At 57.3% G+C, this 12,332-nt stretch overlaps 2 protein-coding genes across 2 annotated transcripts in view; both read right to left on the bottom strand.

Moving 5' to 3' along the window:
• Positions 1-6,254, bottom strand: part of LOC144733668 (histone H2B type 3-B-like) — a 28,075-nt gene extending 21,821 nt beyond the window's left edge. Inside the window, exon 1 of the mRNA XM_078615694.1 lies at positions 5,982-6,254. Coding sequence (XP_078471820.1) covers positions 5,982-6,254 — 273 coding nt within the window. The remainder of the gene's footprint in view (positions 1-5,981) is intronic.
• Positions 6,255-9,042: 2,788 nt separating this feature from the next.
• Positions 9,043-9,832, bottom strand: LOC144733632 (histone H1-like). Its single transcript, XM_078615659.1, has one exon. It carries the CDS (start codon positions 9,769-9,771, stop codon positions 9,109-9,111), a length of 663 nt encoding a protein of 220 aa, XP_078471785.1. The 5' UTR covers positions 9,772-9,832; the 3' UTR covers positions 9,043-9,108.
• Between the last annotated feature and the right edge of the window lie 2,500 nt (positions 9,833-12,332).

The raw sequence follows: 12,332 nt of genomic DNA on the forward strand, positions 1-12,332 counted from the left end.
GCAGGCGTCAGTGTCCAAAATAAAATCGGTGGTGAAATCTGGGAAAGCCAAGGTGGGGGTGTGGGTGAGGTGGTCTTTGAGTGTGGTGAAAGCCGTCTGGCAGGCCTCCGACCACTGATAGGGGTTCTTAGGGGAGGTGAGTTGGGTGAGGGGGCGTGCAATCTCACTGAATCCCTTTACAAATCGACGGTAATAAGTGGCGAGTCCCAAGAATGACCTGATCTCCGTCAGGTTCCTCGGCCGCGGCCAATCCACTACGGCACGCACCTTCTCGGGATCGGTGCTCACCCCTGCCTCGCTGACTCGGTGTCCGAGGTACCCCACCTCGCGTTGCGCAATGTAACACTTACGTGGCTTGAGCTTGAGATGGGCTGCTCGCAGTCGCTGGAATACTTCCCGCAGCCTGGACCAGTGTTCGGACAGCGACCTACTGAACACTATTACGTCGTCCAGGTAAATCAGGCACTGTTCCCACTGCAAGCCCCGCATCACCAACTCCATCAACCGCTGGAACGTCGCGGGCGCGTTAGTGAGTCCGAACGGCAACACTCGAAACTCAAACAGGCCCATCGGGGTGGTGAATGCTGTTTTTGGCCGATCCTCCTCCGTCATCTCCACCTGCCAGTAACCGGACGCCAGATCGAGGGTGGAAAAATACCGCGCTCCTGCGAGACTGTCGAAGGTGTCGTCGATGCGTGGGATGGGAAAAGCGTCGCCGAGGGTGACTGCGTTCAATTTTCGGTAATCAACGCAGAACCGAGTCGATCCGTCCTTTTTCGTTACCAGTACCACCGGGGCAGACCAAGGGCTCGCGGAGGGCTGGATTATGTTATCGCGTAGCATATCCGTGACTGCCTCTTTGATCTGGGTCCGTTCAGGCGCGCCCACTCGGTATGCGGGGAGTTTGATGGGTCGGGCTGCACCTGTGTCAATTTGGTGCTTGACCAGGTCGGTCCGGCCCACGTCCGAATCGTGCTCACTGAACACGTCGGCGTACTCCCGCAATAACCCGCGCAGCTGATCGGCCTCCCCCTTAGGTAAGGCTGCCCAAGGCACATGTAGCGCATCCTGCAGGGGAACAATCTCGGCTCGGGGGGTCGGGCCGACTCGCCAGGCCAGATCCTGGCTGTCCTCGGGGCGGCCAGGGTCCTCCGCCCAGAGTGCGAACACCGAGTCGTTCGAGTGGCGAGCGTGCAGGGGGTGTACGGTGGCTACCGGGGTGCGTCGTCGTATCATTGCCGGGGTACTGTGTGGGTTAAACACACGTATAAACAGCCGGCCCCCATCTGCGTTTACCAGTGTGGCTGACCCTACCACCCCGTATCGCGATGCCAACTCCGGGTGAGGAGTCAGCATTACCTCGCCCGATGGTCGGTGGGTTGGGTCGGTGGAGAGGGTTGCCACTGGCACCAGCATCTCGGCGAGAGGCCCGATGGTGACGGCCGACACCAGCGTAGCGGCCACGGGTGTGAAGCGTGGGCGATTCGGCTCCTGTCCTAGGAACGGAATCCGCTCCCCGCTGCCCTCCACCGTAGCGCATCGTTGCCGGGGCTGTACGTTAAGTCCCAACTTTTCCAGGAGGTCCGTTCCTGCAATGCACTCGTGGCACAACACACTCGAAACGTAGAATTCCTGTGTGCACACCTGGTTTCCTAGACGGACCTCGAGGGAGACCTTCCCCAGCAACCCCATCCCGGCTCCGCTTGCCGTGTGCAGCGCGCGATCCGGGGCCTGCAGGCAGCCCACGTCCACCCCGAGCATGCTGCAGTGCGCGGCGCTCATGAGAGAGGCCACGGCGCCCGTGTCCAACAGGATCCGGGTGCGCTGCCCGTTCACCTGGCCTTCCACCAGCGACGTGGCTCCCGTTATCCCTGCCACCAGCTCCCGCAGCCAATCGCCCGAGGTCCATGCGCCCTTGGGTGTTGTCGTTGTAACCTGTTTATGGATCACTCGCTCGCCATTATTATTACAGCTGGTTTGGGTCGGGTCTACGTCGATTTCATCCCCTGGTGGTCCCCTCTCTAGGGGGGGCTTAGTGTTTGACCTATGCATCGGCCTCGCACGGGCGCGCTGAGGGCAGTCCCTCATGAGATGCCCTCGACGGTCGCACACATAACACGTCCTGGGAGGAGTGGCGGCTCTGTGGCGAACTTTCTGCCCACTCCCTCCTCCCCCCGTGCGCTGTTGCTCATACTCTGCTTCTAGTCGGGCTATCCTCCCAGTTAATCCTCCTACCTCGGCCTGGACCGTCTCTACCATTGTCTCCAGCGCAGTCATGTGTGCCCGTACTTGGGTTACCTTGTTGTCTACTTGGGTTACCCTGTCACCTACCTGGGTTACCCTGTCACCTACCTGGGTTACCTGGCCGGAGACATCCTTTATACCCGTTTGTATACCGGCAACCCATCCCGGGGTTGTCTCGCGGGACACTGGAGGTTCTCTTTCCCGGCCCCTTACCGTCCTCGCGAGCTCCTGTTCCTCCTCCTCGTCTTCCGAGAGCAGGCTCGCAATGGCGCGCTCTCGTCCCAGCCCCCGGAGCTGCGCGCGTTCGCTGTGAATTCTTTCACACTTACGTGCGCGCTCGACAAGGGTGTTAAAGGGAAGACGTGGGCAGCTCATGTCTGGCTGCCACCACGCCGTGCGAGACAGGTACCGCTGGATTTTCTCGGCAGCCAGTTCCTCAATAACCTCAGTTGCGTACCCCGGGCGTGCGATCTTTGTTAACTCGCGCACATCCTCGGCGTAATCACGGAGATCTTCGCCAGGTTGGCGACGGCGCGCCTCTAAGGCCGATTTTGCTTCCTCCTCGTCACGCGTGCCAAAACGCTGATCGAGTCGGCGCATCAGCTCCTCTAGCTGTGTCTGTGCGCTCGCGGGTAACGCTTCTACAAAATCGGCTGCCCGCCCATCAAGATTCATATTAAGTTGACGTACTGCCTGCGCGTCCGTCCATCCATTAATTTCCTTGGCCCCTAAGAGATTGCGGGCGAATGCCTTCCACGAAGGGGCCCCCCGGCCGGTAAATATCAGTCTTATTTTAGCGTGAGGTAACGCGGGGGTCCGTACCGCTTCTGACACCAATTTGTGGGGGTCGCTAGCCCCCGAGATCCCTCCCTCGATAATACTAACGGCCGGACTAACATCATCAATCGCCCCCCCGCTGCTAAGCGAACCGCCGCTAGGCTCCTCACCCAGGGTGTGGGAGCCGTCACCCGAGGATTCCCCTCCACCGCGGGTCCGCGTAGCAGGCATGGATAACCACGCACGCGCACACCCACACACAGCTCTGCACGGCACTCACCCAACCCTGACCACTCACGTTAGGATCGCGCACCTGTGTTACACACGTCGTGAACGTGCGCGCACACACGCGTACAGCTCCACACGCGATACCCACTCCTGCGCCGCTCTGCGCTGCGCTGGCCGCCCACGTTACGATCGCGCATCTTGGGCACGCCGATTACGCACGCCGAGAGCTTACGCAAGTAACGAGCGCACGCAAGCGGGGCACACGCCGACACGACGACTCGTCCCCTCCCCCACTCGCGCGTGCACGTCAACACAAATATCGTACAAGGACGATTCTCCTCTCACACGGCTGCGTAGTCACGCCAACACACCAAAAGTGCTCTCCCCGGGCGTTAACGCACACACCTCCGTACCCGCACAATCGTACAGAGACCACGGCCTTTATGCGTACAACGACCACACACTCGCGAATGCAGTGCACGCTAATACCACGTTCCAAAAACACCCAACAACACGGTTTTGTTACTACGCTCGAGATTTTATTAGCCCTTGCTAACCAACCGAGCCACCCGTGTGTGTGTGCGGGACAGCAAGGCGCTTCTAACCCACACTCTGGTGCCGTGTAGCCCTATTCTATGCTGCGCTCTCTGCTAAACCGCTTTCCTACTCGTCCTTACCCCGAACTAACCCTCTCCTACGGATCCTACCCTCCGCTCTGAGGTGTTGTAAGGCGCGCAACACGATACCGTCTGTAGTCCTTGGTGACCTTGCGGCGCTCAGATCGTCCTGCAGACAATCTAGCGGCTCGCCCGATGACTCCTTCGTCGCTGACCCCGTGTCCAAACTCCAGAAGAAGAGAGTTCCCTACTGCCCCTGCGTTTTCTTTTAAACTATTCACATCAAAGGCTAGGCGCCCCCGTCCCGACCGCCTTGGTCTCTCGACCAATCCTGAGCCTAGGATTTCCCGCTCTTTTGCGATCCCGCCGGCCTTTGAACTTTCGACCAATCAGTCGTCCCGGCTCCTGATCCCAGCTATCTGCCTTGCTGACCCGTGTTTGTGTTTGTATGCGTTTCTAACTGCGGGGCTCTCTGAGCTCGCCGTGGTCGTGCGATCTCAAATCCGCCCACGGCGCCGCAGTGTTACTTGGCCTGGGAAGGGTCCTGTCCAATTCCCTGGCCCTGAGAAACCGTGGGGTAACCCCCCTAGGGGGCCCTCGGGTGAAAACTCAGGGTAGGTGACCCGACCACGAGGCCCTACGTGGGTGCGGGTGCGTGTTTATGTGGGGGGGGTGATGGGGGGCAGTGCGGCGGTGGAAGCCGGGCGGCTCCCTGGCTCGGCCGAGCGGCCCCGTCGCTGTGGCACCACAGGTTACCCCACGGTTTCTCAGGGCCAGGGAATTGGACAGGACCCTTCCCAGGCCAAGTAACACTGCGGCGCCGTGGGCGGATTTGAGATCGCACGACCACGGCGAGCTCAGAGAGCCCCGCAGTTAGAAACGCATACAAACACAAACACGGGTCAGCAAGGCAGATAGCTGGGATCAGGACCCGGGACGGCTGATTGGTTGAAAGTTCAAAGGCCGGCGGGATCGCAAAAGAGCGGGAAATCCTAGGCTCAGGATTGGTCGAGAGACCAAGGCGTTCGGGACGGGGGCTCCTAGCCTTTGATGTGAATAGTTTAAAAGAAAACGCAGGGGCAGTAGGGAACTCTCTTCTTCTGGAGTTTGGACACGGGGTGAGCGACGAAGGAGTCATCGGGCGAGCCGCTAGATTGTCTGCAGGACGATCTGAGCGCCGCAAGGTCACCAAGGACTACAGACGGTATCGTGTTGCGCGCCTTACAACACCTCAGAGCGGAGGGTAGGATCCGTAGGAGAGGGTTAGTTCGGGGTAAGGACGAGTAGGAAAGCGGTTTAGCAGAGAGCGCAGCATAGAATAGGGCTACACGGCACCAGAGTGTGGGTTAGAAGCGCCTTGCTGTCCCGCACACACACACGGGTGGCTCGGTTGGTTAGCAAGGGCTAATAAAATCTCGAGCGTAGTAACAAAACCGTGTTGTTGGGTGTTTTTGGAACGTGGTATTAGCGTGCACTGCATTCGCGAGTGTGTGGTCGTTGTACGCATAAAGGCCGTGGTCTCTGTACGATTGTGCGGGTACGGAGGTGTGTGCGTTAACGCCCGGGGAGAGCACTTTTGGTGTGTTGGCGTGACTACGCAGCCGTGTGAGAGGAGAATCGTCCTTGTACGATATTTGTGTTGACGTGCACGCGCGAGTGGGGGAGGGGACGAGTCGTCGTGTCGGCGTGTGCCCCGCTTGCGTGCGCTCGTTACTTGCGTAAGCTCTCGGCGTGCGTAATCGGCGTGCCCAAGGTGCGCGATCGTAACGTGGGCGGCCAGCGCGGCGCAGAGCGGCGCAGGAGTGGGTATCGCGTGTGGAGCTGTATGCGTGTGTGCGCGCACGTTCACGACGTGTGTAACACAGGTGCGCGATCCTAACGTGAGTGGTCAGGGTTGGGTGAGTGCCGTGCAGAGCTGTGTGTGGGTGTGCGCGTGCATGGTTATCCATGCCTGCTACGCGGACCCGCGGTGGAGGGGAATCCTCGGGTGACGGCTCCCACACCCTGGGTGAGGAGCCTAGCGGCGGTTTGCTTAGCAGCGGGGGGGCGATTGATGATGTTAGTCCGGCCGTTAGTATTATCGAGGGAGGGATCTCGGGGGCTAGCGACCCCCACAAGGGCGTAGACCACGTCCATGGCGGTGACGGTCTTGCGCTTGGCGTGCTCCGTGTAGGTGACGGCGTCGCGGATGACGTTCTCAAGGAAGACCTTCAGGACGCCGCGGGTCTCCTCGTAGATGAGGCCCGAGATGCGCTTCACACCTCCGCGGCGAGCGAGGCGGCGGATGGCGGGCTTGGTGATGCCCTGGATGTTGTCGCGCAGCACCTTGCGATGGCGTTTTGCGCCTCCCTTGCCGAGCCCCTTACCGCCTTTACCGCGTCCAGACATTCCGACTACTTCTGACAAAGCTCGCGAGAGACTGCGCGCTCAGCTTGCAGCAGCAGCCGCCTTTATACCCGAAGCGTGGTGACGTCACCGACCACTCCTGCCCTCCGCGATGGCTCCGCCTTAAACCTTAGACCTTTAACCTCTGTGACGAAGAAAACCCTCCACTGTCGTCAATAACACTTCCTTGACATGCATAATATGCGACGTTTTGGGCAATGACCCTTCTTCGAAGCACTCTGTAATGATATTGGCACACCCGCAGCGAACGCGAGAGGAACGCGATCTGTTGCAAGATTGCACGTGGAGTGAATAATCGGTGTAAGGTCTTGTTTTCAAGTGAACAAGATGAACTAACTTTATAATCGTGTGAAGCTAAACGGCTTCCAACACAATAGTTGAGTGAACGTCACCTGTGGTGCCACAGCGACGGGGCCGCTCGGCCGAGCCAGGGAGCCGCCCGGCTTCCACCGCCGCACTGCCCCCCATCACCCCCCCCACATAAACACGCACCCACGTAGGGCCTCGTGGTCGGGTCACCTACCCTGAGTTTTCACCCGAGGGCCCCCTAGGGGGGGTTACCCCACGGTTTCTCAGGGCCAGGGAATTGGACAGGACCCTTCCCAGGCCAAGTAACACTGCGGCGCCGTGGGCGGATTTGAGATCGCACGACCACGGCGAGCTCAGAGAGCCCCGCAGTTAGAAACGCATACAAACACAAACACGGGTCAGCAAGGCAGATAGCTGGGATCAGGACCCGGGACGACTGATTGGTCGAAAGTTCAAAGGACGGCGGGATCGCAAAAGAGCGGGAAATCCTAGGCTCAGGATTGGTCGAGAGACCAAGGCGGTCGGGACGGGGGCGCCTAGCCTTTGATGTGAATAGTTTAAAAGAAAACGCAGGGGCAGTAGGGAACTCTCTTCTTCTGGAGTTTGGACACGGGGTCAGCGACGAAGGAGTCATCGGGCGAGCCGCTAGATTGTCTGCAGGACGATCTGAGCGCCGCAAGGTCACCAAGGACTACAGACGGTATCGTGTTGCGCGCCTTACAACACCTCAGAGCGGAGAGTAGGATCCATAGGAGAGGGTTAGTTCGGGGTAAGGACGAGTAGGAAAGCGGTTTAGCAGAGAGCGCAGCATAGAATAGGGCTACACGGCACCAGAGTGTGGGTTAGAAGCGCCTTGCTGGCCCGCACACACACACGGGTGGCTCGGTTGGTTAGCAAGGGCTAATAAAATCTCGAGCGTAGTAACAAAACCGTGTTGTTGGGTGTTTTTGGAACGTGGTATTAGCGTGCACTGCATTCGCGAGTGTGTGGTCGTTGTATGCATAAAGGCCGTGGTCTCTGTACGATTGTGCGGGTACGGAGGTGTGTGCGTTAACGCCCGGGGAGAGCACTTTTGTGTGTTGGCGTGACTACGCAGCCGTGTGAGAGGAGAATCGTCCTTGTACGATATTTGTGTTGACGTGCACGCGCGAGTGGGGGAGGGGACGAGTCGTCGTGTCGGCGTGTGCCCCGCTTGCGTGTGCTCGTTACTCGCGTAAAGTGCGGCGCGGTGGTGGACCCCTGACCCCCGACCCCGCGGCTCGAGCGCGTAATCGGCTGCGCATTGTTGTACGGTTTGTCTCGCGCGCACGGCGGCGGCGGCTTGAGTCGTTGTGTCGGCGTGTGCCCCGCTTGCGTGAGCTCGTTACTTGCGTAAGCTCTCGGCGTGCGTAATCGGCGTACCCCAGGTGCGCGATCGTAACGTGAGCGGCCAGCGCGGCGCAGAGCGGCGCAAGAGTGGGCATCGCGTGTGGAGCTGTATGGGTGTGCGCGCACGTTCACGACGTGTGTAACACAGGTGCGCGATCCTAACGTGAGTGGTCAGTGTTGGGTGAGTGCCGTGCAGAGCTGTGTGTGGGTGTGCGCGTACGTGGTTAACCATGCCTGCTACGCGGACCCGCGGTGGAGGGGAATCCTCGGGTGACGGCTCCCACACCCTGGGTGAGGAGCCTAGCGGCGGTTCGCTTAGCAGCGGGGGGGCGATTGATGATGTTAGTCCGGCCGTTAGTATTATCGAGGGAGGGATCTCGGGGGCTAGCGACCCCCACACACCAACTAGTTCTCCCAAAGTAAGAAAGACATTGCAAACAATGCGATATTTACGTATATAAATTAATTTTAATAGAGAAGTTTAGATGGTGCACCGCAATGTTTACAAAACAAAAACAAAGTGAAAAGGCGAGAACGAGCGAATGAAGGCAAATTGAGTAAAGCTGTCTGGAATCAATACATTTTTAGACTAAATTCCATATTTGGCACCAGTAACATGATGACGGAATGAAGAGGTGCAACACATAATCAAAATTGGAGGTTCGTCAAGAATGCATCGATTTTGAATCTGGATTTAGATTAGAATCGCCAGCGAGAATGCTGACGTCGCTGAGATTACTCTGCACTCAGTTCGAGTGAGGGAGATGCCACCCGCCTCGACTGTGTTTGTGATCCCTGCTTTCGGGCTCGATTACTCCCATCACATCAATGCTTAAAACACATCGAGTGGGTAAAACGTTATACAGTTAATTTGGCGAATGTACGTAACTTATCCAATCTACACAAATCCTCACGATTGAACTGCACCAAGCGTCGAGCTCCTTGATCAGGGCCGAGGCAAGGCGAGCAACCATCGCCACGCCGTAAATGGGTTTGACTTACAGAATATGGCACGCATTCAACAGCAACGTAATACACTGTCATGTGTTACCGATGAACTAATGGAAGCACAGCAGCATCTGGTTCACTTTTTTAACTAAGTGGGTGGCTCTGAAAAGAGCCGTTGAGGTGGAGTGAATCGAGCGTCGTCCGATCGAATTCACTTCTTTGGCGCAGTCTTCTTGGGCTTGGCCGCGGCCTTCTTGGGCTTGGCCACCTTGGGTTTGGCGGCCTTGGCCTTGACGGTCTTGGGCTTAGCGACCTTGGGCTTCGCAGCCTTGGGCTTGGCTGGGCTCTTCGCCGCCTTCTTGGGCTTAACAGCCAACTTCCCCTTTTTGGGGCTCTTGGCCGCCTTGGCAGCCGCGGGCTTCTTTGCTTTCTTGGGAGACTTCTTGGGCGCGGTCTTCTTGGCTGCCGCGGGCTTCTTCACCTTCTTGGCTGCCGCGGGCTTTTTAGCTGCGGGCTTTGCCGTTGACGACTTGGGCTTCGCCTTTGCGGCAGCCTTTTCCTCGTTGAGTTTGAAAGAGCCAGACGCGCCGCTGCCCTTCACTTGCGCCACGGCGTCTTTGGCCACGAGCTTCTTGATGGCCAACTTCACGCGGGCATTGTTCTTCTCCACGTCGTATCCTCCGGCAGCAAGCGACTTTTTGAGCGCAGGAAGAGACACGCCGTTCCTCTCCTTGCTGCTGGCCAGAGCCTTGAGGATGAGCTCGGACACGCTGGGGCCGACCTTCTTGGCCTTTGGAGCGGCGCGCTTCTTCTTGGGGCTTTTAGGCGCTGAAGTAGCCGCAGCTGGTGGTTGAGCAGGAGCAGTTTCCGCCATCTCTAGACGTCGCTTTTATCGCCTCGCCTCTTTGAAATCGAAATCAGCGCTCTCACGAATTCGAAACGAGTGTTCTCCAGGCCCGAGGTTATTATAGAAGCGGCGTACTGAATGCGGACGTCGCTGAGATCATCCAGAACTCTAGTGAGGGAGTTGCCACCATACTCACTGTGTTTATCACGCCTGCCTTTGGGCTCGATTACTCCCGTAACGTTCATACTTACATGCATCTAGTTGATACATTATCACGAAGATCACTTCTTTAATGTACGTTACTTATGCAATATACGACAATGCTCACGATATAAATTATAATTCAAAACAAGTGAACAACCAAGATTTGGGAGACATTGTTCGGTCAGGGCATGATATGACGATTGTCGGTTTTCAAAAGTGTTACTGATGAACACTATTTAAAACGCACTCGAATTTTTTGCAAGACAAGATGCTTCAACAGACTACTCATATTTAATTCCAACGAAATATTTTCTATTTAAGTTTTGCCTCGCGCGCTCGCGATTCCACCTCTCGCGCTATGGTGAGGACTGCGCGCCATGTCAACAGTCCCTTGTCACCGAACTTTTAACTGGACGTTTTAATCGAACTTTGAAATGAATAAATATATGGATTTTCAGATGGACAACGAACTGAAGAAAATTACTCAAAATTAACCGACATTAAATAGAAAGTTTAACATTTTACGTGGCAAGAGGTGAGTAGCTCACGCACTGCAGAAGGGTCGCGCGCCTTGAACAAGATCGAGGCACGGTGCACAATCATCACCACTCAAATTCAATTCAAGTGACTCTGCAGTCGAATGTTTAAAGAAAATATATAATCTTACGTTTAATGCACCGACAGAGTTGATATTCTAGGACCGCAGGATGAAGGTGTCAGTTTTGTTGCCAGATAGAAGGGTAAAGAACCAATTATCATATTTTTACTGGCAAATGAGGTTCCCATAGTGACCGCAGGATGGTTCATGCGATGGGTTGTTTTTACTGCAATAAGTTACTGTGATGCCGCCACGAAGCCGTTCGGCAGGCGCCCAATCCCCGACCTCGCCACCACCAAGCAACGGAGCCAACCCCTCGTCCCCCTCACCTCACATGAACACACCCGCACGCATTTCCCCCCCCCTCTCCATAGAGCTGGAAGGGAAGGTCACCTGATCGACCGGTTTTTATCCGAGAAACCCTTATCGGGATTAACTCTCACGGTTTCCGGCGATCAGGGAATTGGACGGCCTCCCCCGACGCTACGTTGCACCGCGGCGCTGCGACCTGCCTTAAGATGGTATGGCCGCGGCGAGGGGCATTCGGCCACCGCGGTTGAAGCGCATCCCCCACACACACCACCCACGTGTCGACGGGGCAAGCAGGGGAGGGACGGGACAGCATGAGTAGCGGGACCGCAGGGGCTCTTGCGCATAGTCACGGATGGTCAGGATAATTACGCTTGAGCGCGCAGGCACCATTGTTAGGGAGGGAAAGGGATTAATTAGAATTTACGCCGCGCAACGCCGCACATTGATTAGCATATCACAGGCGCCCGGAACCGCGGTGCGCGTGCCAGAAGGGCGCGAGCCCATTGTTCAGAGCCACATCCCTTTGAGGTAGGGAGGATAAATAGTGGGTGCAAGGGGAAATCGGGCTCTCTTGACTCCAGCAGCAGGCGACACCACGAGCTCCAGCCCAGCGACCCGGACGTCCGTGAGACGCACCGAGGTACGCTGCGAGCAGGGGATCAACGGACCGCCGTGAGCACCTAACAGTGAGTAAGGAGGTGAATTATAATCATAGCAGATAAATCGGGAATAGGCATAAAGGTATCAGCGTAGGCCAGCCTCGTCGACTCACTGATTTAACACCTAGTTCCAGGTAGCGGACAATAAATCGTTAGTAGCGAATCGTGGCCTCGTGTGATCTCGTGGAGAGGTGTGCACGTGTGTGGTGCTGCGTACACAGTGGTTCGCCACGTGAGTGAGCGCGGCGCGGAGCTGCGCGTGTGGGTGGGCGTGTGTTCACTACGTGTATGATACAGGTGCGCGATCACAACGTGAGTGCTCCGTGGTGAGTAAGTGCCGCGGGGAGCTGTGTGCGTGAGTGCGCGTACGGTCGCAACGTGTCGGATACGGGTGCGCATTGGTAACGTGGTTATTCGACGTGGAGGCGAGTGCCGCACAGGGCTGTAGACGGGCGCACGCTCGCAGCGTGCGAGAGCTGCGCGTAGCGGTGTAAAGAGGGGGAGTATGGCGTTTGATTGATGATGCCGTGCGCACGTTTGCTTGCAGCGTGGGAGTGTGGGGGCCGTTGGCCCCCGGGGTCCCTCCCGCCTGCATCCCCTATTTCGTTTACGTTACCCCACCTCCCTATTACCCGCTACGGTTTCGCCGGCATTCGAACGCGACGCCCCTACTGTTACAGCCTGACGCCGCGCTCCCACGCTGCGAGCATACGTGCGCACATCATCATCAATCAAACGCCGTGCTCGCAGTGTAGTCCTGTGCGGCACGTTACCAATGCGCATCCGTATCCGACACATAACGAACGTATGCGCAC

This window comes from Lampetra planeri, chromosome 48 (assembly GCF_965212315.1).
Source record: "Lampetra planeri chromosome 48, kcLamPlan1.2.h2, whole genome shotgun sequence".
Taxonomy (NCBI): domain Eukaryota; kingdom Metazoa; phylum Chordata; class Hyperoartia; order Petromyzontiformes; family Petromyzontidae; genus Lampetra; species Lampetra planeri.